Source organism: Ictalurus furcatus, chromosome 7 (genome assembly GCF_023375685.1).
Source record: "Ictalurus furcatus strain D&B chromosome 7, Billie_1.0, whole genome shotgun sequence".
Lineage (NCBI taxonomy): Eukaryota > Metazoa > Chordata > Actinopteri > Siluriformes > Ictaluridae > Ictalurus > Ictalurus furcatus.
Window position 1 is genome coordinate 16,973,614 of NC_071261.1, and position 24,701 is coordinate 16,998,314.

At 40.8% G+C, this 24,701-nt stretch overlaps 1 protein-coding gene across 2 annotated transcripts in view; it reads left to right on the top strand.

Moving 5' to 3' along the window:
* The first annotated feature begins 668 nt into the window (after nt 1-668).
* Nucleotides 669-24,701, top strand: part of dhx15 (DEAH (Asp-Glu-Ala-His) box helicase 15) — a 34,920-nt gene continuing 10,887 nt past the window's right edge. Inside the window, exons 1-9 of one of the 2 annotated variants that reach the window (XM_053628984.1) lie at nt 669-898; nt 3,875-4,238; nt 7,491-7,684; nt 9,561-9,720; nt 11,170-11,388; nt 14,621-14,788; nt 21,449-21,535; nt 21,759-21,908; nt 23,005-23,113. In XM_053628984.1, coding sequence (XP_053484959.1) covers nt 891-898; nt 3,875-4,238; nt 7,491-7,684; nt 9,561-9,720; nt 11,170-11,388; nt 14,621-14,788; nt 21,449-21,535; nt 21,759-21,908; nt 23,005-23,113 — 1,459 coding nt within the window. In that variant the 5' untranslated portion in view covers nt 669-890. The other variant, XM_053628983.1, reaches the window with a different exon arrangement.

The following is a 24,701-nucleotide window of genomic DNA, read 5'->3' on the forward strand; positions in this document are numbered from 1 at the left end:
ATTGGGTGGGTATCAGATACTGAGGTGTGGGAAACAGTGAGGAAGGTGAAAGTGCTCAGGAATACTATACAACCTGATATAGACAGCCAAAAACATGCCATTTGGAATAAGTTAAAGTTTTTAAGAGCGAGTAGTCAGCCAAAGTATAAGTGATCTAACTTGAAAAACACACCTATAATTAGGTTATTCTAATTGGCTTGTGCTTAGGACTTTTTGTAAAATAAATCACATCAGCATCGGAAAAATCCCCAACAGAAACCATCACAGGATGTGTATTTGTTTTAATGGAAACTAATGGTCCCTTGCGGGTTTCTGCTGGTAATGTGTTGCCTTCTATTGGTGGCATGTTATGTCTAGTCGATACCATTAAGCACCAATAATGGTGATGGTAATGGTTTTAATGGCTAGCTGATGGTCTGTAATGGTATTTGTAGTGGAAACCATTATAATTTCTGTGATGGTTTCTATTGGGTTTTTTTTCCCCAGCAGGGCACAATAACGTATAGTGTAATCTCGACACAGTCCTCTGCTCCCCCCTTTCATTGAGGAAATCTGATATGTTCAATTAAACAGAACTTTTCACCGAACCACTTCTAAGTCAAACATGTTGAACTTCACTCACTAGAGCTAGAGCTCCCTAGCGCTCCTAGTGGCCGATGTGGAAACTGCAGCTGGAATTTGGCGCTAAAGATACAACATCCTCTCTCGGTACAAGGAACAGAGCTGCCCTAACTTACGCTCTTAATCCAACAAAGCTCTCTGTCGCCGAATAAACTCATGCAACATTTCCAGCAATAGTCAGTGTTGTCACTTGGCTGGTTTTTTTTAATCCACAACGGTTCATCTCTTCCTTTCGAATATTTCCCTCTATCTCATTCTCAGACATAAGAATGATGAGGTAAGTGCTTCCGGTCGCCATCTTGTCGTTTAACAGTGCTGAGCACTGAAGGGGTTTGTTTGGAATAATCGACCACGATCGCTTTTTCTTTTTTTAGTTGCTAACATTTGTTTTACAAAATGTCTAAACGACATCGTTTGGATTTAGGCGATGATTATTCGTCGAGTAAAAAGAGATCATCAGACGGGTAGGTTTAATGCAGTGTGATGAGACTGAATATTTGTTGTCGGCTGCGTGGTGTCCGGCCCGGCCAAACAGGCTCTTTGTGTCGGGCTAGTCAGCCCATGTAGCTGCCGAGGAGTCCAATTATACCGGAATTTCACTATAGTTAATACCATTTCCGAACCTCCGCATATATATTTCCTGCTTTTAAAGATGAAGACGACTCCGTCCGCTTAGGTAATTTTGTATGCTTGGCCCAATGCCGCCAGAACACGTGGGTCTTCGCCCTGACTGCTCTTAGCGCTCATAATTAGCAAAGCGCCGCAAGCTGGAGCCCAAATGGACGCCTCCTTGAATATATAATACATTGCTCTGAGCTTAGAAGCCATTATTACATGTTTTATGTAGGTATTGAGGGATCATTTGGTATTCAGACGCCCATCATGCGAGCTAGTTATGCTAGCCGAGCTCTTGCTAGCCGCTTATTTTCATTCCCTGGAGCCTTTAGCTATATATATATATATATATATATATATATATATATATATATATATATATATATTTAGCTTTATAGCTAATACAGCCATTCAATTTTATGTCAGCATAATTCAGTGCAACTGCTTAGGGCTTATATAGTAATAACACTGAGCTAGCTAACGTGTTCATGTTTACCGCCACCAGGTGTTCCTGAAAGACCTAGCTAGATAGGAACCGTTAATATTGCTATTTTTATCTAGGTAACTAACTATCTAACCAACTACCTATCTGTATATATCTATATGTAGCAATTTTGTATGGAAAATAGCAGCCACCACAATTAAGTATTGTGTTTCGCCCACCAAGTGTGAATGTGCTAAGACTGAGTAGTTAGCTTGCTAGTAACTGCGGCAGTGGAGGAAAGTCAGTGGAGTCCAGTATGGAGGATTGTTGACATGAGCTGCACAATTAATACCCTTTATACTTCGCAGTATTATGTGCTTTATTAAGTGACCTCAGTGGCGGACGTTAACGGGGGAAATGTAAACTGTGTGCTGTCATTGTGGTTCATAAAGCTTTTTTTATTCAGTTGCCAGTTTATCAGGTACACCTACTGTATATAGCTAGAACTGCATGACTGCTGTAGGAGTGAGGTTACTGACTGTAGTCTGCTCTCTTCTAGTGTACAGGTGCAGCTCAAGAAATTAGCATATAGTGGAAAAGTTACAACCCCCCCCCCCCCCCAATTTAATTCAAAAAGTGTAACTTTCATATATTCTAGATTCATTACACATAAAGTGAAATATTTCAATCCTTTTTTTGTTGTTGTTTTAATCATGATGAGTACAACTTGCAGCACGTGAAAATAAAAAGTCCATTATCTCAAAATATTTGAATAAAGAATGTATAATGCAGAAAAGTATGTTCATTTATGCACTTGATACTTGTTCGGTGCTCCTTTTGTATGAATTACTGCATGAGTGTGGCGTGGCGTGGAGGCAATCAGAAGTTTGGCACTGCTGAGGTGTTATGGAAGCCCAGATATTTTGAGATGCACCTGTATTACAAATTACAGTTGATTTATTGATTTTTGTCATTTACTGACCGTAGCACATTGTTACATTAAACAGTTTGTCAGCTCTGTTCTAGTGTATATCAAATTACAGCTGATTGAAAAATAAATAAATTAATTAATTTGCAGTGCGTCTTAAAGTCCTCTTGAAATCAAAATGGAAGTTTTGGGGCTTTTAGTATGAATATGTTATGGTTAAGGTTATCTATAAGCTAAAACAATGACACAATCCGCATTTAGAAGATGTATGCATTGAAAATGTACAGTCTCATGCTACCACCGATATGGATCAACAGTTTTGATGACATCATTCTGCACTTCAGCTTCTCCTCTGATTTTCTGTCCAATCAAATGCTTTCTAGAGTCTGAAGTGTCCCGCCCCCAACAATATAAAAAAAATATATAAATCCATGGTACTAACTGTCAAGTATGGCTTAGCCTGGGTTAAACATTATTGGTTATTTAAAAAGGGGGAGGAGTCACTATGTAACACTCTCTTTCTTGCTGTTTTAGTGGGAATTGCATCAACACTTCGACAATCATGGCAGTGTTACTGCTATAATATGAACAATCCACCACATAAATAATATCTGCTAAGTGGTGGTCCACTGACACACTGTGGATCTAGGAAAGTGACCACTATGTATATACTCCAGGGACATGTGTGCACCAGAGACAGTTGGCTCTTTGTGGGGAAATGAGCAACTGAAATGTTCCTATAAATGTTGTATATACAGTGCCCTCCACTAATATTGGCACCCTTGGTAAATATGAGCAAAGAAGGCTGTAAAAAAAATTGTCTTTATTGTTTAATTTTTTTATTTAAAAAATTTCACAAAAATACTATGCTATCATGGATATCAAACTATTGCAAACATAACACAGATTTATCCAAAAAAAAAAAAAAGCTGTAAATGTACATCTCATTTTCAGGCCACTATAGTATAAAATGAAAGAGGGCAAACTGCAAATCTGTCTCAGCGGCACAGTTTTGTGTATTTTGTATGGTCCCTTTGAAATGATGCAGATTATTCAGTGATGTTTACTGAATGCTGTAAGTTTACAGATGATGAATTATTCAAAAAATCCGTGCACTGAGACCGTGTGGTGGTGTAGTAATGAATCACACAGGAGTGAGTAGGTTAAATTTAACTCTGTTACGTCATTGCTGATTGAAATGCAAAGCCATTTTTATATTTATTAATAGTATATCTGTGTAAGGAGGTACTATTTTAATTTCGAATCCTCCCTTCAATCCCCTACAGAAAAGATCGTGACAGAGATCGAGACGAAAGGTCGAAGGACCGGGACCGGGATCGTGACAGAGATCGGGACAGAGACAGGGAGCGTGACCGAGACAGAGAGCGAGATCGGGACGGCAAAGCTCCCAACTCTGCCCTTAATCTGAGCGCTGTGTCTGGAGGAGGGATGCTTCCTCTGAAGCAGACAGCCATCCATCAGCAGATCAACCCCTTCACCAACCTACCCCACACGCCACGCTACTATGAGATCCTCAAGAAGCGTCTGCAGCTTCCTGTCTGGGAGTACAAAGAGCGCTTCCATGAGATCCTTACACGCCATCAAAGCTTTGTGCTGGTGGGCGAGACCGGCTCCGGCAAGACCACACAGGTTTGTTTCACTGCTGGGATACAAATATATAAATGTGGCTGTGAATGGAACCATAAGACTTGACTTTAAATCTGAAGCCCTTGCTTCTAGCCCTTGCCTAGTAATTGTGCTTCAATCTATACATTATGACTTGTACATTAAGTCATGACTATCAGGTAGCTCATATCCTCTCTGTTGCTCTTCAGTTATAATAAACTATTAAAGTGCTTCTATTATGCTATATTAAAAGTGCCTAATTTTGCTTTAGAGGTCTCGTACAGTGGGTATACATGCATCCAAGGTGAAAAAACACTTTAATTTTCTCATAATTTACATTGCAGCATTACCTCTTTTTCTCAGTGTCAAACGATTCACTCAAGGATCCGTTCACTCTAAACTCCTCCTTTCAGAGAACCTACTCCGCTCTGATTGGTCAGATGTCCCAGTCTGTTGTGATTGGTCTACCACTTACATCACATGTCGGCAAGGAAACGTCCATTACCATATCTGAATTTCAGCTCAGTAATAATGTCGTTGATTTTACCTTATCAATTTGAGCCCGAGTCCGATAGTGATGCATCGGAAGATCGAATCGAACCACCTGATTAGCAGAGGTATTTCAAGAGGATAACATGAGTTAGCCGGTTTAGCAGAGGTCACATGCACACGCACATCTTTCTTTCTCTGGTACATTTCACTGTATTACTCTGCTTGTCTGAAATTCCAGCTCTAGCAATAGTTTGTTAATCTTAAACGTTGCTTCACTTACTACTGGCTGTCTGTCAGAACTATTTCTGTTGGCAGAGCAAAAATAAACTAAATATTTGGCCATATAGTGTCAAAAATGTCAGTTAAGCAGTATTAATTTCTTGTTTAAGGAACTGTTGTATAAAAGCAGTATCAGACTCAGTCATGCTGGCCTCTTGCGATGATATGCGGTATAGCTTAAATATGATTGCATCCTCATTCTCTATCACAGACAAACAGCCTGAATTAAGGCTAGGTAATGGAGTAAATTTTGCAAATGAGCTACATGTGAATGATTAAGTTATCTACATACAACCCCAATTCTGAAAAAGTTGGGACAGTATGGAAAATGCTAATAAAAACAGAGAGCAGTGAATTGTAAATGTACTTTGACTTGTATTTAAACAAAAAACATATAAAGTCAAGGTATTTTAATGTTTTATCTAATCAACTGCACAGTTTTTTGAAGGTAACAGTTTATTTTGAAATTGATGCATGCAACACGTTCCAAAAAAGTTGGGACGGGGCAATTTAGGACTAATAGCGATGTGACAAGTTGAAATAAGAAGGTGATGTGAAACAGGTGAGGCAATCGTCTAATCATAGTATATAAGGAGCCTCCAAAAAAAGGCCTAGTCCTTCAAGAGCAAGGATGTGTCGAGGCTCTCCAATCTGCTAACTGATGAGTCAGAGAATAATCCAACGCTTTGAGATAAACATTCCCCAAAGACAAATCGGAAGGATTTTGGGCATTTCACCTTCTACAGTGCACAATATAATTAAAAGATTGAAGGAATCCGGTCAAATCTCGATGCGTAAAGGGCAAGGCCGAAATCCACTTCTCAGTGCGCATGATGTCCGATCCCTCAGACGTCACGGTCTTGCAAACCGTCATGAGTCTGTAATGGATTTCTGGACATGGGCTCGGGAATACTTTGGTAAACCTTTGTCCGTCAACATCGTTCGCTGCCAAGTTAAGGCTTTACTATGCAAGGCAGAAGTCATACATCAACACTGTCCAGAAGTGCCGCCGACTTCTCTGGGCTCGGTCTCATCTGAGATGGACAGTAGCACAGTGGAATCGTGTTTTGTGGTCCGACGAGGCAACGTTTCAAATAGTTTTTGTACAAAACAGTCGTCGTATTCTCCGGGCCAAAGAGGAAAAGGAACATCCAAGCTGTTATCAGCGTCAGGTCCAAAAGCCAGCGTCTGTCATGGTATGGGGGTTTGTCAGTGCCCATGGCATGGGTAACTTTCACATCTGTGAGGGCACCATTAATGCAGAAAGATCTGTACACATTTTGTGGGTGCTAGCATGGCCTGCCTGCAGTCCTGACCAGTCTCTGTTTGAGAATGTGTGGTGCATTATGAAGCACAAAATAAAGCAACAAAGGCTCCACACAGTTGTGCAGCTGAAGAAATGCATAATGGATGAATGGGGGAAAATTCCACTTGCTAAATTTAACCAACTGGTGTCTTCACTCAGCACCCAAATGCTTAATAAGTGTTATTAAAAGAAAAGGTGATGTCACACAGTGGTAAACAATCAACTGTCCCAACTTTTTTGGAGTGTGTTGATGATCAAGCACATGACTTATCAAGGTCGCTGAATCATCCAAGGAGAGGCAGCTTGGCAACAGCAGCTGATTGAAATGAGTCAGAAATGATCAGATTGGAAATGAGTATATAATTTTCAAAAATAAATTAAATTCACAAAAAACATCAAATAATGTGTTTTCAATATAGTACAGGGTGAATTGAATTTTCAAATGAATTGTTTTTGGTAGTAGTGGAAAAAACTTTTGTTTGCAAATTTTCTTCTCTCTCAAAAATGAAAGGTTAAGAAAGCTGTAATGTTACTGCAAACGATAAACAGCTGCCTTGATGAGTCAGAGAGTTGTCAAGCGAAGACCTGTATTCACAAAGAAAGTGATTAGCACCCTGCAGCAAGTTTCTAAAAAAAGCAAAGGCACCACATTAATGAACGCTGACTTTCTGTTTAGGATTGAAAAACATTGCTTTATCCGCATCGTTTCTGCTCATGCTAATAAGCAGAACCATCATTTAGGCTGCTCTTATGGGCTGAGTGATCTGTTGGTTATGGCCTAATATTATATTTATGTTAACTTTATAAATCAGGCCTCCAGAAATAATTTCACAGCTCTGTTATAACCTCAACTCCAATCATTTATTTTATCAGTGTTTAGTTTAGAGAAGGATTTATTCCCTAATTCTGTAGCTCAGCTGTCCTTTGAGATGCTCTGGAAAGAATGGTATGTGTGTGTGTGTGTATGTGTGTGTAATATATATAAAAATTATTTTTTTCTTTACTAATCTGTGGTAACTGTGACTGCCATAAACTGACAGGAAATTAGCTTTATTATTATTTTTTACATAAATACATAGCATAAGTTTTACAGGTCCCTGGACTGATAGAACACTGCCAGTGTTTACTGCAGAGATGAACTAATGATTATTAATTGCACGTGTATAGTCTGTGTAACGTTGTGTGTATTGTCCCTATAGATCCCTCAGTGGTGTGTGGATATGGTGCGCTCCCTGCCGGGACCTAAGCGTGGAGTAGCCTGTACCCAGCCCCGCAGAGTGGCAGCCATGAGTGTGGCACAGCGAGTGGCAGATGAGATGGATGTCATGCTGGGACAGGAAGTTGGCTACTCTATCAGATTCGAGGACTGCAGCTCGGCAAAAACCATCCTCAAGTGAGTCTATAAATGAAAAGCCCGAACAGGAATGAACATTGGCAGCTTATTGGAGCACATGTAGAATATGTCCCACATGGATTTTTGAGGTGTACTGGTATTCTTTGTCTTTGTTCTGAGGCCTGTATAAAACTTCATGACTTTTTCCCTTTTAAAACATCATATATGCACAAACAACAGAATTTAACCAAGTACAAAAATGTTAAGCTCCGGTGTATTTCTGCAGCGGTGTATTTGTGAGCATGTCAGGGTTTCGTGTGTGGATGATGTATGTAACACTCCAGTGTTTACAGAAAACGAAAAAGCACAAAAAAAGGAGAGTTCTGTGTTTCATCGTAGGGATAATAGAAGAAAGCATGCACGTAAGTTTTGCTACGTTTTGCTACATGATGTGTGTACTGGGCGTGCGTTGGTAATAAAAAGAAAGTAAAGTGTGCAGTCCTGCAGACGGACTTGTAATCTGGCTTTTATTATTATCGCTATAGCCAGTAAAAGCCTCATACTTTATATTCACACATGCCACAATATCATGAATCTGTTTTTCTGTCAACAAATTCATGACACAATAATATGATCATATTGGCATTTGACACATGAAATGCAGGAAAAGAAACATGATGGAAACGCGCTCGTGCTGTTTGTTTATCTCTGTCTGGACGTCAGAGCTTTATCATTTACAAAAGCCGTCCTGAGAAACTTCATCAGGTTTAGGTGCAAGATATTTGTACTATTTTTAACGTACTGCACGTTTAAATTGTTGGTGATCGGGTGCAGCGTGGAAGTCTCTAGAAGATGGAAAGTCTTGTGTGCTACAAGGGAAAATTGTTTTACACGTTAGTGCTTAAATCTTTGTTTACAAGTGATGTCTTTGGAGGAATAGTATACTGAAAGTCTTGTAAGAATGGCAGAAGAAGGAGCACGATATCCCGTCATGTTTCCGGGTGTGCAGTCAGACACATATCCCCACTCTCAACAAATTAATGTTCGCCTGAAAGCTTCTTGATGCATAATACATGACAAGGTGTTCGAATTTTGGGGTCTGTCAGCGTGCCTCTGTGCACCATGCTTACCCGTAAACCCCCTCTGTGTGTCACAACACAAATACAATTAAGTACCTAGGTATAAACCAGCCTTTAGACTCACACAGCCATGTGACGAGATGTCTTCTCTGTGACGTAACTATAAGACGTTCTCTCCCTATATTGTTTAAAAAAAAAAAAAAAAAAAAGATTTTCTTATGCACATAAACAAGCCACAATTCTCGTTACACTGCTGGCTCTAATACAGAAAACAATGCCAAGAAGAGAGCCCTTTGGAATTGAAATACCTCGTAAGCCAAGAAAATCCGTGTTGTACTTAAAAGCATATGCTCACCTCAGCCATCTGTTGATGCTGAAAGCACCAGCGTGTTCATTGCCAGTCGCTCTGCAATAACAGTACACCACTCTTTTGTTTTTTTTTGTTTTTTAATTGGAAAGGGCTTTGAATATGATTTGAAGTATGTCTGCCTGTTAACACACTTGTATTTATTCGCATCTTCATTAATCACGGCAATAGTTACAGAACTGCACGCCAGCAAAACCGCCCCACAAGTTTGTACATTGTGCTACGCAAATTTCACGTCAAGTTGACATTTACAAATTATATATTAAAATAAATATGTATTCAAAACAGTGTACACGGTTTAACAAACCTGTCTGCTAATAAGATCGAGGCCATTAGACTTGTACTGAAGATGTTTGACCATTAGAGCTGATGACGCACCTATAGAGTGGTGAAAAGTGTCATTTGTCATATTTTGCCATGTTAGAATCCACCCGCAGCGCTCTTTATTTGTTTGTTTGTTTGTTTGTTTATTTATTTTTTCTTTCTACAGGTACATGACTGATGGTATGTTACTTCGAGAGGCCATGAACGACCCGCTGCTCGAGCGATATGGCGTAATCATTCTGGACGAGGCTCATGAGCGCACGCTGGCCACGGACATTCTGATGGGTGTTCTTAAAGAAGTCGTTCGCCAGAGAGCAGACCTAAAGGTAGGTGTGTGTGTGTGTGTGTGTGTGTGCGTGCGTGAGAGAGTGAGTTCTGAATCATTCTATCATTGTTTTGTACAATCCATCTCCATTTTGGTTCCAGTTTAAGCTGGAAAAAAAAAATAGATAAGCACCACTTCGTGACAGCTTAGCGTCTGTTGCGGATGGGATGCTGTAATATCATCTTGTCACCCGAACCCTGGAACCTCATCAGAAGTCATTTCCGTGCTACCTCTGCATTGACCAACTGCGCACTGATATGTGATTCTCCCGATGTTCCGCTCCACAGGAGAGCAGCACGACACGACGCTGCTGCAGTCAGGAACATTATCTGCGATAGTACCAGTACTTCTCCAGTGTCTGCTCTGTTCGTCTTTGTAACAGTTGATTTCAAGGAGATATTTCCTTATTTTAACTGCGGTGGACTAAAAAAAGGCCACGTTGTTCATTAATTAAGATAAATTATGATCATTACTCTCTAAAGCTCATTTATTCGGCGTGGACTCAAAAGGGCAAATCAGTCCATTTCTTTTAGTGATGCATGATGGCTGAGAGAGTTTTTCGTTTGTGCACGGACTAAGCTTGATCCAAATAAATGAATGAATAAATAAATCTTCTGGGTGTACCACCACTCACCCCAGAACCACCTCCCCAACTTGCCACTTCTGTGCTCTGTTTAAATGATCTCTTTTAACTTTGGCTGGCACTCACTAATGAAGCTCCTCTACTCCTGAAAGCCTGACAGCTGTGCGACTGTTTGTTCTCAGACTAATGCAGCCATTACTCCCAGAAATGCGAAAGGCCAGTCAGATTTTTTTTTTTAAGCAGAGCTTATTCTGCCCTCTGGTCTCCCCATTTTAAGGCGATCAACCCTGAGGGAGCAGAAGCATGTCGCCTTTTATGACCACAATGTGCCAGATGCAGTTCTCATAAAGCAGATGGGTAATGACTGCTTGTTGGCATGATCAAATCAAAGGTTCTACGTTTGTTCAGGAAGTGTTAAATGAGGTCCAGGCGAGTCCAAATGAACTCTGGTCTTCGTCTTCTCGTATAAAATTGAAGTTAAATGTCCCTCGGTTAAGAGCAATTATGTCGTCTTGTGGTGCAGAAAGGCTCTGAGGTGGACCTCTCAGTATTGTATGTGAAAGGGGAGTTTAGTTTTAAGTTAAAAAGCCAGGGAAGGCTGGGAAGATTGGATCTTGCCTGAGCGTCAAAGTGCAGTAGGTATAGCCCAGTGCAATGTAGCGTACCAGTCACTTAAAGTGGGACTCGGTGGTTTACTCTTTAGTGAAACATTACAGCTAAGAAAGTTTTGGGTTGTTCGTAAACCTCATCCTCCCCGACCTCAAGCGTCACGTTTTTCTTATAAAACGCGACTGCGGATTTTTATTCTTGCGCACACATCTCTTTAACCAATGAACCGGCAATAACTTTCTATTCTCTTTGCCTCAGGTTATTGTCATGAGCGCCACCTTGGATGCCGGAAAGTTCCAGGTGTACTTTGACAGCTGCCCCTTGCTCACCATCCCCGGCAGAACACATCCCGTAGAGATCTTCTACACACCAGAGCCCGAGCGCGACTACCTGGAGGCGGCCATCAGGACAGTCATCCAGATCCATATGTGTGAGGAAGATGAGGGAGACGTTTTACTCTTCCTCACAGGACAGGAGGTAAGGCCGTTTCAGTCAGGAGACAATGCTGTGTATCTGGTGGTATGTTTGCGTTTTAAAAACGGCCCAGCTGGTATATGGAGTTAAAAACAGGTGCTAGAAGTGATGCGTAATGATTTCAATAAAACGCTCGCCTCTCTGCACTGTGCAGCCTGGGCACTCCGCACAAACAGTGAGTCAGTGAATTCACGGATTGAAACCTCAGCTAATAAAGTGCTAGATATCCACCGTCCAGGGGCGTTTCAACCTTGAGTCACGCTGCAGAAAATACATTTCGGCTCTGTCTGTCTGCGCCTGTAAAATCATCAAAATCCATCGGTAAAGAATTAGGATATTTATAGAAATAGATGTGACAAAGCAAAGGATTAAAAAGATACACACACGCACTCACCAATTTTGCAAATACACCCCAGTCCCGTCAGCACAGAGCTGAGAAGATCAGTGATGAGATTGATACGGGCTGTGGACGCCGCTGGCCTTGGTGCTTGGGTAAAGAGCCTGTGTGTGATGGCAGTGTGTGACCCAAATTCAGGCCTGAAATTAAGTCATTTGTTATTTTTCCTTTCTTGCGACTGGTGCTCACCCAACTGGAATGTGGAGTTAGATACCCGGCCAGAATGATAAATATGGTCACAGATGATGGGTCAGCAGAATCCTGCTGTAGTTGTGTCTGTGTGTTTGAGGGTGTGCACATTTCATGTACCGTGTGGGCCGTAAGTATTTGGACAGGTGACAGTTTTCATCCTTTTAGCTCTGTGGAGCAGCAGTTTGAATAAATCCATCAAAAGATTTATGCCCACTCAGACTGTGTCCCCCCCCCCCCCAACCCTCACTTGAGTTTAGCTTCAATATATTTATCCACAACCTTCATGTCAATTCAAGTACAACTTTGGGGCTATGTTGTAGTCCTTGCACTCTGATTTGCTCAAAGTATGACTCATTTGAAAGCGCAGAATACATTAGCTTTATTTTGGGAGTATTTATGTCTCTTTTGGGTTAACATGAAGTCAAATAGAAACACCTAAATACTAAAGCATTAATAATTTTAACAGAAAGGGGAGATGTTCCATTCTGTAGTGACTGTAGTCCTATATCAACCTTGCATCACAAACATCCCATAATATTTTTTACAATAGCAGTGTTGATTTATCTGTTACTCTGTAAATTGACTGTGATCTTGTGATGGATTTGTAATCAGAAGTATTCAGATACAGTTATTAGCAATTGCTGATTGTGTATATTTGTTGTGTGTGTGTGTGTGTATATATATATATATATATATATATATATATATATATATATATATATATATATATATATATATATATATATATATATTATATTATAATATAATGTAATGTAATGTAATATAATATAATATAATATAGTGTGTGTGTGTGTGTGTGTATACATAACTTATATGCTGATTGTGTATATGTTGTTGCGGTTTGATTCATTTCAATTTGATAAGATTTGCTGTCCCGTCTTTGTTTCCTTTCTATGAAAGGATTGCAGTTTCATACGGAGACGGATACTTGTTATTTTCTCTATCTTAAACAAGCGTCTGCAGATGAAAATCTGTTATTTGTACAACAGCGGTGGCTCGAATTAGTCCCAAGCCAGCTTGCATCTGTTCCAACTAATTTGCATCTCCACTGGGTGGATTAAAAAGAGTGTTTCAAGACCGTTTCTACAGAAGAGTAGAGTCAGTGGGCTGGTGTTTGTGCTGTGTCCCAGGTGCAGTCGCTCTTGTCGGGCACAGCCTCCCGCCCGTCTCCCTTTGGTGCCAGTCCTTCTGACAGCTGCTGCATCCCCAGAGCTAATGGTCTATTAATACTTCAGCTAATTTGATCAATCAATTCGCATTTACTCTGTCCCGAGCTGCCACGGAAAGGCTTTGATTAAAAGGCACATGGCCACCAGCGCTATTTACACACACATTGTCCCCCTGGGAGTAAATCTGTGTGCGTTAGGACTACCACATGGCCCCAAAGCTGTGCTCGTATATTTGGTATAACACTAATGCTAGAGCCAACATGGGCTGAATAATAATTGCCAGCTTGTTACTCTGCAGTAGAAACGAATCCACTATCTCTCCTCGGACCTCACGATCGGTCTCTTTGATCGTTCTTGGAAGGTATAGATTTTTTTGATCTAGTAATTAGCTGCAGCGTTATTAATCTGCTCTCCTTGTGTGTTTAGAACAAATCACGCTATGTGTTTGGCTGCAGATCAGGCACATGGTCAACTCTTTCTTGCCAGAGTTAGTCGCAATGCATGCTTCAGCCTCAGGGTGGTGCTAGTGTATAGGCAGTGTTGTGTTAAACACTGCTTTTGAGAATGAACACTGCATCCGAGTGCCTTATAATGTGTAATCTTTATTTGATGTTTAAACTAACTCTTGACCTGACTAGAACCCCCCCCATCCCCCAAATGCTAACGCATATGATGAATCTGCGGGATTACAGCAGTTTAATATCCCTGGTTTCTTGCCAGAAAGTCTGTATTACAGGCCGCAATGTTCTCATTGTTTATCCACTTGTTTAGTCATTGAAAATGTATTTTCAGGTCATGGAACCATTTCACAGTTGGTTACCTCAGTTGTGTTTGTAAATCGTGGTGTTAGCTGTCAGATTTTGCCAGTTCCTCGAGGCCCCTTTTGTGTGTGAGCCCACTACGTCTGCAATGTTTGCCCTCACTTAACCAGTCCTTTGTGACTTGGTTCTGTTCATGCACCAATGCAGCTTTCTCATTTCACATTACCCTTACTACATTACCATCTGGAATAATGAACCCTGTGTGTGTGTGTGTGTGTGTGTGTGTGTGTGTGTCCTTGTGACTATTGCTTTAGACAGCAGAACCACAGGAAGTTCATCCAAGCAGCATGCACTCCAGGTTTAATTTCCTCAGCCATGTCACAACTGGCTCACAAAGTATACTTGATCTAAAGCACCGAAGCCTCACTACTGTTTGAGTATTATGTCTCTGGAATCTATTCCAGGACAAGTTAATGTGATTTTCAATGGGAAACTTGAGGTCACAAAGAGTTTAAAAACACTAAACAAAAATCAGCTGCTGGCCCTTGCTGTCTGGGCAAAAAAACAAACAAAGAATACATGATTCTGCTTTATTGCTAAGTGCAGGTTATTTTTTTTGGATTTGCTGTTAGTGTTAATGTGAATGTGCCTCTGTTGTATCACTTGTTGAGTCGCGTTCTCTTTTACCTTACCAGGAAATCGACGAAGCCTGCAAGCGGATCAAACGGGAAATCGACGACCTGGGCCCTGAAGTGGGCGACATTAAAATCATCCCCCTCTACTCCACACTACCACCACAGCAGCAGCAGAGGATCTTCGAGCCTCCGCCACCTCGCAAGCCTAGCGGAGCCATCGGTAGAAAGGTACGTTTTCAGAACGCCGCTGTTCTCAATCGTTCGTTAGGAATAAGAGCGAGACGGAGAGGATGGAAGCGGTTGGTTGACGCATAAGAAACTCGCAGAACACCGAGCGGTGCCTGAACATCGTTAAAGCCCCGTCCTTGCCCCAAGCTTTGGTGCAGCATTGACTCACAGCATATGTTGTTTTTGTCAGCATGTGATTCTCTTCTCTAAAATATCTGAATGTTACTCGTGCCCATGGATCTCACTGTTGAAAGGTTTCACTCCTCATGAAATGACCTCTATCATGCTGCTTTGGCTCGTGTCCACCATTGACATATCGCGCCCACCCCCAATCCCAAATGATAAATAAGTCAGTATGACTTTCTTTGTATGTGTATCTTCTCATTCCTTGTTACTTCTAGTAGCTATGATTTGATATCCTATTGCTATCACCTATAGCTATCACCTATAACTTTGCTAGCATTTCACCCCACTAGATATTATTGATTTAGTTGAGACTAATTGACCTGCTCCTTTTTTCTGTTTTAATTCTTTCCACTCTGCCTCAGTTGTGTTGTTAGCTGAGCCTTCAATTCTGTCTTCTAGCTTCCTCTCTCATAGCTTCTTTGTACACTGAATCAATCTGCTACCTCGGGACCTGTGTCTGCGCCTCTCTCTCTCTCTCTCTCTTTCTCTCTCCCTCTCTCCTTCCTGCTCTTCTTTGCTCCGTGTCATCTTTTGATCTCCCCCAGCCACGTCCATGTTTACAGAGGTGCAGAAATTTGCACTAGTTTGATTGCCCGTAAGCCAGGGTTCTGACTGCTTTAAAAGTTCAAACATTACCCAGTGTTTGCTTAGGCTGTTCAAAGAAATGTTGACATGAAACGGCGACACGGATACACCGGCTCTCGTATCACTGCAGTGGCCCTCCTGGGATGCAAAGCCACTCCATCTTAACTGGAATATGGGAAGAGAAGGAGCGTGTTGATGAAGCGTTTGGCAGAACAGGGATGCCAGCAGTGTTGTAAATTGGCTCAGTCATAAACGGTCCCTTCCTTGGCCCATAAACCCAGACTCAGGCTCTGAGATGACAGCAGTTCCACCCACGCCCTGGTGATTTCTTGAAGGTGTCTGACTAGCCTTGTGGCATTCAGGTATTATTTTCCTGCATCCTACCTCGTCTGTCCGTGGTTGCATAGAGATGAGCTCAAATTACCTTGTTAAAACGTCATCTTGTCAGACCCTCTGGCATGCGTTGCCCACAATGCAAATCAGCCCCCTTTGGTGCTAGTTGGAGACGGTGTGTGGATGTTGTCTGTAGAGCACCTGTGAAGGAGCCTAGTGAACACTTCCGTTCCAAATGCAACAGATTTATTTTTTTTATGGGCCTGGTGTGCAATTCCTTTTGAAAGCAGTCTAAATGTGTGCAGATCAGCACCTGGAGGATTATATGCAGGGGGTTGTGGAAATATCGTTAGTTGAAGTGCGATTGGGGAATAAAAGGGCAGGGACACGAGTGCCTGTTGTACATACGATTTATTCATTTCTTTTTAACATAGGTTATTTGTCAACAGCATACGCCACTTTTTCCTCGTCATAGCCTTGATGTTTGACCCAACGTGAAGCTTACATTCTGAATTTTAAATTGGGTTTAATTTGTCAGTATGGCACTTTCCCTGGTGACGTCAGTGAAGGATGGCTTGAATTAGACCATGTCCTGGCCTATCTTACTGGCTAATAACCCAGAAGTAACACACCCCTATGACACCCTAATGATATTACTGATGAAAAGGCTTCTTGGTTCACTTCTGGGACAGACGGAACAGAGCCAACCGACTGTTCTTGGTTTCAGTGTAACAAGTCGATGCGGTTGATTTGAATGCTTCCATGTGTACTATATAATGGAGATCGACTGATTGATTTTATTTATTTTTTTTTGTTACCGATTATTTGCATGCTTATGTGCCCGATAACCGATATGCAGAACCGATATTTATTGTTTTACTTACTTGTTTTACTGTTTTTCACACCATGACAACACTACCACTGAATTGAACAAATCGTTTTGTTTTTAACAATTTTGTCAATTTTACTTCCTCCTTGCATAACAAACTCTTATTTATAAACCAATAAATAGAGGGGTCTGAAAGAGTGCAAAACATAAAGTGCATTGTTTACTAAAGTGTCTTTTTTTTAAAAAAAAAAAAAAAAAAATTTTAAATTAAATGAAAGCTTCGATGAAGTGAATAGATTACGTGACTCAGTGAGTTTATCTATATTTTTTAGCACCAAGCTGCTGAAACTGCATTTATGTAGCGCATCCCATTTGTGCATTAATGGCTGTTATGGCGGTTCTGCACGCAATTCTCAAAAGGCCATATATCGGTGGATCTGATATTACAAAACCGATAACCGATTATGGAAAAATGCTTAAATATCTGTCAATCTCCACTATATAGCCAAAAGTATGTGGACACCTGACCATCTCACACACATGTGGTTCTTCCCCAAACTGTTGCCACAATGTCAGAAGCACACAATATTTGTATAATTTTTTTCTATGCCGTAGCATTACAGTTTCCCTTCACTGGAACTAAGGAGCCCAAACCTGTTCCCTTGTGCACAAAGCACATGGCTTATCAAGGTTGGTGGGGAAGAATCCCTGATTTCAACCCCTCTCAACACCTTTGGGATAAATTAGAATACCAACTGCATGCCAGGCTTTCTTACCCAACATCAGTGCCCAACTTTACTAATGATCTTGTGGTTGATTGAGCACAAATCCCCACAGCCATGCTCTGAAATCTAGTGGAAATCCTTCCTAGAGCAGTAGCAGCTGTTACAGCAGTAAAGTAGAGGACTAAATCTGGGATGGGATGTTCAGTAGTCTCGGGATGATTGACGATAGTATTTGGAATCGTCGATAGATTCCAACTATTTAAATGGCTGTTGGACACCACGGTGTCTGCAGCTATAAGATTGACAAAAAAGAGTGTGGAGTATCACGTGCTTTTTTTCCGTCCTATTTTATATCCAATATGAAACTTTATAGCCTGCTGTCTGATTTGTCTACAAAACCTCTTTCTCCGATGCATCTTACCTTCCGCTGTCCATGATGAATGTCTTCAGTCGCAAAACATGAACAGGGTTTTAAATGAAGAAAATGAAACAGCGTTTTGTTTATCAGGACAACTTCGTTGTACAATTCATTAAGTATCTTCACCGCTGTTCAACACACACACACACACAAAGTTTATGCAAGTTTATTTAAATTTTATAGTGAACTTGGTTACTGCAAATATATTTGTCTAGCCACGCCCCCTTCATTCCTTCTCTCAGCGCCACAGGCAATGCCATCAATCGCTGATAGTTGGGGGCATGATAGGACGATGAAATTTTTACACAGGAGCTCACAAGCCTAATGTTCAACAAGCACGAGTGTGGTGGTCAAGTATCCACACACAAACCTTTGGCCATATAGTGTATATATAATGAGCAGGTTTTACTTCCAGTGGTGATATGATATAAGCCACAGAAATTGATTTCTCTTATCCTATTTTTAATTTTAGCTCGGTTTGCTCTGTATTCCAGTTTTCATAACCTTTTGGTATCCTGGCTGTGGCTTGCAAAGACCGAAAAGGTTGCCAAAGTAATTTGTTTCAAGGTACTTTTTTTTTTGAAGATTGATGGAGGGTTGGATAGGGCAGAGGAGCTGATCTGGAGAATTTTGGAACATTTAGATTGAAGCCACTCAAGTAAGATATCGCTCATCTTGGCCTTATGCGCTCAGCCTCAGACGCATTTGTTCCAGACCTTTTGTATGTGGATCATTGAATCCATGAAGATGCAATTTCTCTACACCCTGTGGGTCAAGGATTGTGAATCAGGGTGTGTAATAATTCAGTTGCCTTTGATATATGCAATTTATGCCGAAGCATCCACCTTTATATAATTTCCATGCCTACCCCCTATCTCTAGAATATTTTAAGGTAGCTGTGGCTTTCTTCAGTCCTTCAAACGAAGGAAATGTGGACGGTTCGGAGCGTGCTTTGTTGGGTCATAGCTCCATCCTCCAGTCAACTAATCCACTTCATGAAAATGTATTTGACCAGATCATTAATTGCAATTAATTATTATCGCATAGATCATTAATTGTTTGGCCAGATCATTAATTCAGCCAATGAAAAGAATGTCAGGGCTGCACTGGTTCTGGACGAGGGGTCCACATTAGTAGTTCTTCAGTGTTCTAACAAGAAAGTTCTGCGTGACTAAACCGGTGCAGTCTGTAATGCATCAGCGCTCATACGGAATGGGAACATCTACCAGCAGGACAGGCTTGCGTGCAAGGAGCTGCTACTCTTTCTCTCCCTTTCCTTCCTGTACACACCTTTCTCCTCCTAACATTTGTATAAATGCTGATGGAGAGACCCACAGGATGATGCGACTCATTTGATTTTCTCTGTCCCGATTCAGCGGTCATTCCTCACGGACAGACCCGCTTCAACAACATCGAATGATCTGAAAGCGCGGGAATTTTAACGTCACAGCCCCCAGACACTTTTTTTTTTTTTTTTTTTTCTGGCAACTTTATTTGCTCTCTTCAGTGTATATGTTTGCTCTCTATTAAATTTGAGGAGAAACTAAAATGTTGCAGCTGCCTTTATTACTTTGATCGGCTGGTGTGTAAATCTGATGATGAATCCCTCGAGCTTTGCACCTTGTTTCTCAGCTCTGTTTTGCAGTTTCCAGGTTGAGTTATTTTTCCTTTTGGAACAGCGAAGCTCGTTTAGCTTTGAATTAGGATTTGCCTTTCGGCCTCCGAACGAATCTTCATCGTCTTAAGGAATATTTTCATTTAATTAGGGCTCTAACTTTGTGAAGTTTAGGAGCCTTCCCCCTGTTAGTCAGTGTGACGGATTTTAATTTGGCCTTTTCTGTTTTGCGCCACATCGCGATGAGCATGCTGTGAACACCTCAGTGTGCATGAATCATCTACCTCTGTGTTACTTTGTTTGCCCGATGTGCCAGGCTTCTCTGAAGCAATTTATATCTCAAATCCCTGCTACTGCCAGCCTCTTCTCAGGGCTTTCTTTCTCCTCGTGAACAGATGCTTTGTTGTCTCTCCATATTAAAGATGCCAGCAGTCTCCAGCTCGGTATGTTGCTATACTGCATGCGGGGGCCACATGTACTCTTAAACCAAGCGCTTGATCGAACGAATGTGAAAGAGACATGGTTTATACGGCAAGATGTACGTCAGGGTGTCGCGTGAACGCTCGCACCGATGTCCGCTGTTTATTTTTTTAACGTACTATGAGTGTGTACACTAGGGGGCAGTGTTCATGTAACAGAATTGATTTCGCAGGAAGCTGCGAGAGAATTGAAAAAAAAAAATAAAGGAGAGCACGGCATGTTTCACGATAGGTAATATTTCCTATCTTTTTTCAGGGGACAATAATGATGACTTTGGGGAAAAAAACAAACACCTTGTTTTACCAAAAAGAAACCAAGTCGGTTTGCACTGAAAATATCTCTGAAGCTTTTACTAGTGTTTAAATCCTCAATTCTTGCAATCATGGAAAGAACCGTATGTTGTGTCTTTCCTAGGAGTACGTAAAGTGCACGATCCTGCATGCCGATTAAATCAGCTTTTATAACAACTACAGCTGTTCTAAAGCCTTACTTTTTATTTTCCCAGATGCCACAATATTATGGTATTTCTGTAAATAAATGCATGAATTTATTCACGAGTCATGATTCATCATCACATGAAATACAGGAAAAGAAACGTATAGAAATTCTCCTGTGCTGTTAATTTATAGCCATCTGGATGGAAGAGTTTTATTATAGCGGAGACGTTTTATTACAGAAGCCACCCCGAGAAACTGAAAGCATGAGTCAAGTTAGCGCTTTCATCAGTTCAGTCGTGAGATGATGCGTGTGCGATTTGAAATGTATTGCACTTTCACGTGGTGGGATCAAAAGTGGGCTTATCAAAAAGTTCCATGCTCCTATGCCTACCCATAAACCCTTTCTCTGTGTCATTATACAAGTAATCAAATGTTAAATGCAGACATATGAACCAGCTCTGATGTGGCATGAATAATTGAAAATGTCGGAGGCGGGCAGCTTCGGTGAGAAGGTGCACCAGGCTGTGTCCGGACATGTTTTCTTTCCAAAAAACGTGTGTGGACAGGTCGTGGGAGGTCATCACACCACCTCGGGTTGCTTTTACAGTGACTGAAAATGTAAAAGTTGTCTGGCGTTAGCCGGTTTCACGTCATCATACGTGGAAAAAATGGCATTGGTCGTGGTAAAAGTGCTGCCATCTTTTTAGCTGCTGTTGTACCAATGTGATTTTATCTAATCCTTTAGATCGAGCTGTGTTTTATAAAGTGCTTTAGACTGTCTATTAAGCAATATTCAAGGCCTAATATATTCTTAATTTCCAATAGTTGCATTTATTTATATATTTGTATAGTTTAATCAACTGTAATAAACAAATATTGGAAATTTTTGAGAATATATCAAATATTTTAGCAATACTTTTATAATATAGAACACTGTCGACTTTGTCGTTCAGTAATACGAAGTCAAGTGTGTTTTTGAGATTTGATGCATTTAAATCCCAGGAAGTGTTCAACAAATTTTGCTCAAATTGTGCTCTGTTGCACCCCTACAGGTTGTGGTGTCCACGAACATCGCCGAGACGTCGCTGACCATCGACGGAGTGGTGTTTGTAATCGATCCCGGCTTCGCCAAGCAAAAGGTTAACCACCCTCAACTTTCGCCGTCCGTGTTTAATGTCACCTCATCGTCTGTTTCCACTGCCCGTGAAATCCCCAGATAAATCCAGTGGCAGTAGAGATGAGGAAGCTAGTTAGTTATTCTGCCGCCTGTCATAGTCCAGTCAGGGTTTGAAGGATTGCGTTGGGACTCTGGTGCTGTCTCTGTCTCCCATTCAGTTTGTTTTGTCTGCGCTTCTTGCACAGGTGTATAACCCACGCATCAGGGTGGAGTCACTGCTAGTGACTGCGATCAGCAAAGCATCAGCTCAGCAGAGGGCAGGAAGAGCTGGGCGTACGCGGCCAGGGAAATGCTTCCGCCTTTACACGGAGAAGGCGTACAAGACCGAGATGCAGGTGAATAAAGCTAACATTACAACATTTCCAATTTGTGAAATGAAATCCGCAGATGCCCCTCAGGACCAATGTATTTTATAAACATAATCCAGCTATATAGATATTTGGTTTGTTGTGTACAAGACCTCATTTTGGCTATTTCTTTTGGGGGAGGTTTTTAAATTTTATTTATTTATTCATTCCTGAACTTTCCACAGAAGATTTGTTTTTGAGTTTGGGTTTCGATTAAATCCATTCAAATCAAATGCTCACTCGTACACTAATGACCACAAAGGCTCAGTAAATATAATAACTTTGATATTGTTGGGTTGTGATGCCCAACACTGTAAAAAGAAAAAAACAAATCATGGACCCCTTGGCTTTGCTTCATGGACCACTGCTTTATATAATATCACCCGCAATAGGCTACTCATTTAATGTAGTTCATGGTCATTTACATTTACAACACTGAAACCTTCATTTGTGCGGAAACTATTGCTTCTTAATGAGGCGGCAAACCTTGAGTGTGTGAGCATTTCCTTTCAGTAAATATGCCCTTTGTTTATAAAATGCACTTTTATTTTCAGAATAATTTAAGCATGGTAATTACACAATGTATAAGAAAGAATGGTTGGCCATTTGACCTAGTTAACCTAGTGATATTTTTTGTGAACTTGAGTAAAATGATGGTATGTGCTAGCGTTTATGCTTGTCATCATTTACAGTATGATGAAAGGAAGATCTTGAACATGCAGTGAAGGCGACCCTTATGTCATTATGATGACTTTGCTCTCTGACTAAGTGTTCAGTCTTGCCAGATGGCTCTACCCCCCCCCCCCCCAACCTTCCTTTAAATTGATAACTAACCGTACTGAAAATAAGACGTCCTGACAAATGGCCAAGTGAACACAGTCTTCCTCTTAAACAGGGTAATTCTTCCCTGTCGCACGGGGCGACAAAGTGAATTTTAAAACATGTTAAATAGCTCCTCAAACGCGCCAGCCTCGGCTCTCTTGACACACGAGAACGTGTTAGTGCCTGATGGGAGACCCTGACTAATTCATTCTCTTTTTACTGTCTTTTCCCCTCTCTCTTTTTCACTCCCTGTTCCGGCAAGGATAACACGTACCCAGAGATTCTCAGATCCAACCTGGGCTCTGTAGTGTTACAGCTGAAGAAGCTGGGTATCGATGACCTGGTGCATTTTGACTTCATGGACCCACCAGGTACGTCAAGCATTTCAGAGAATCGTTATTGAACAGTAGTACAGTCGATCAAAGTAATGAATGCACGTCCTTTCTTGAAATAATGCTATTACAAAATCAAAGACTTTCACATTTTAATTGAAGGGGTGTAAAGAAAAAGCATTTCGAATCAGCAAATCGGTCCAGCAGTCTACATCACAGGGAAAAATCCTAGATTTCTTATCGAATAGTGAAGGGAAGAACCTTTATAAAGCTGTTCACACTGTTGGAATGTTGTAAAATTTAGTTGTAATTAGGGCTGGGCGATATATCGATATTGTGATAAATGATTACGCGATACACTTTTCTGAGATATCATTGGTATGGAGATGTGGTTTTTAATAATTACAAATTAAATGTTACTGAATGGATGCCGTTGATTTTATGTAATTAAAAAAAACCTTTTTGTTTTTGTAGGCATTAAAAGACAGATGAACTTTTTTATTTTGTATATTTTACTCCTGTTTTGCATACAGTTTGTTAGCTAAATTATATATCGTGATGCGCATCGTTTATCGTACAAATGTTCCCAAATATCATGATATTTTTTGTCATATAGTCCAGCCCTAGTTGTAATACTGAATTCACGGGATATCCTGTTTTCCCTACCTTGATCTTGCCAGATCAAGTAGAGGAAAAAATTCTGGAATCACTCAAATTATGGTTATTGTAATTTGCATTTCTAAAACAAATACCAACATAAGTCTAAAAATGCAAAATCGTCTGTGCTTACACACCTTAACCATGCAATTGAAAATGGAAAGTGGGGCAAAAGATGTTGGTTGTTCCCAGTTAGCTGTGTCTAAAGCTTGGTCAAAGTATATACAAAATGGGAAGCTTATGAAAGGAAAACATACGGGTTTACTGAGGAAGACGTCAAAGTGTCTTTTGAGAAAACTCAAAGCGATATGCCTTGCTTTGAAAATAGAAAATGCACAACAAAACAAATGAAAATACAGATGGACGGAAACAGGAGTCAATGACAGAACTGTAAGAAATGGGATTTACGTATAGAAAAGCCAAACCAAAACCAGCACTAAGACCTAAACAGAAGAAAATAAGGTTACAGTGGGCTAAAGAGAAGCAATCATGGAGTGTGGATGATTGGATGAAAGTGATATTCAGTGATGAATCACGAATCTGTATTGGCCAAGGAAATGATGCTGGAACTTTACTCTGGTGCTGTTGTAATGAAACATATAAGGATGATTCCCTGATCAGATTTCTCCACTCATTTATGATATGAGGTTGCATGTCAGGTAAAGGACAAGGTGAGACCTCAGCAGTCAATACACAGGTGTACACTGAAATTTTGGACACTTTTCTCATTCCATGATGGTAAATAGGTTTGGTGAAGATGAAGTCATTTTCAGGTGATCATGCATCTTGCTACAGAGTAAAGTGTGTTGAAGCTTTTCTTCAGGAAAGGCACATCGACTCAATGCCATGGCAAGCAAATAGTCCGGATCTCAATCCCACTGAAAATTTATGGTGGAAATTTAAGAAAATTGGTCCATGACAAGGCTCCATCCTGCAAAGCCGATCTGTTCGAGAGAGCTGGAACCAGCTT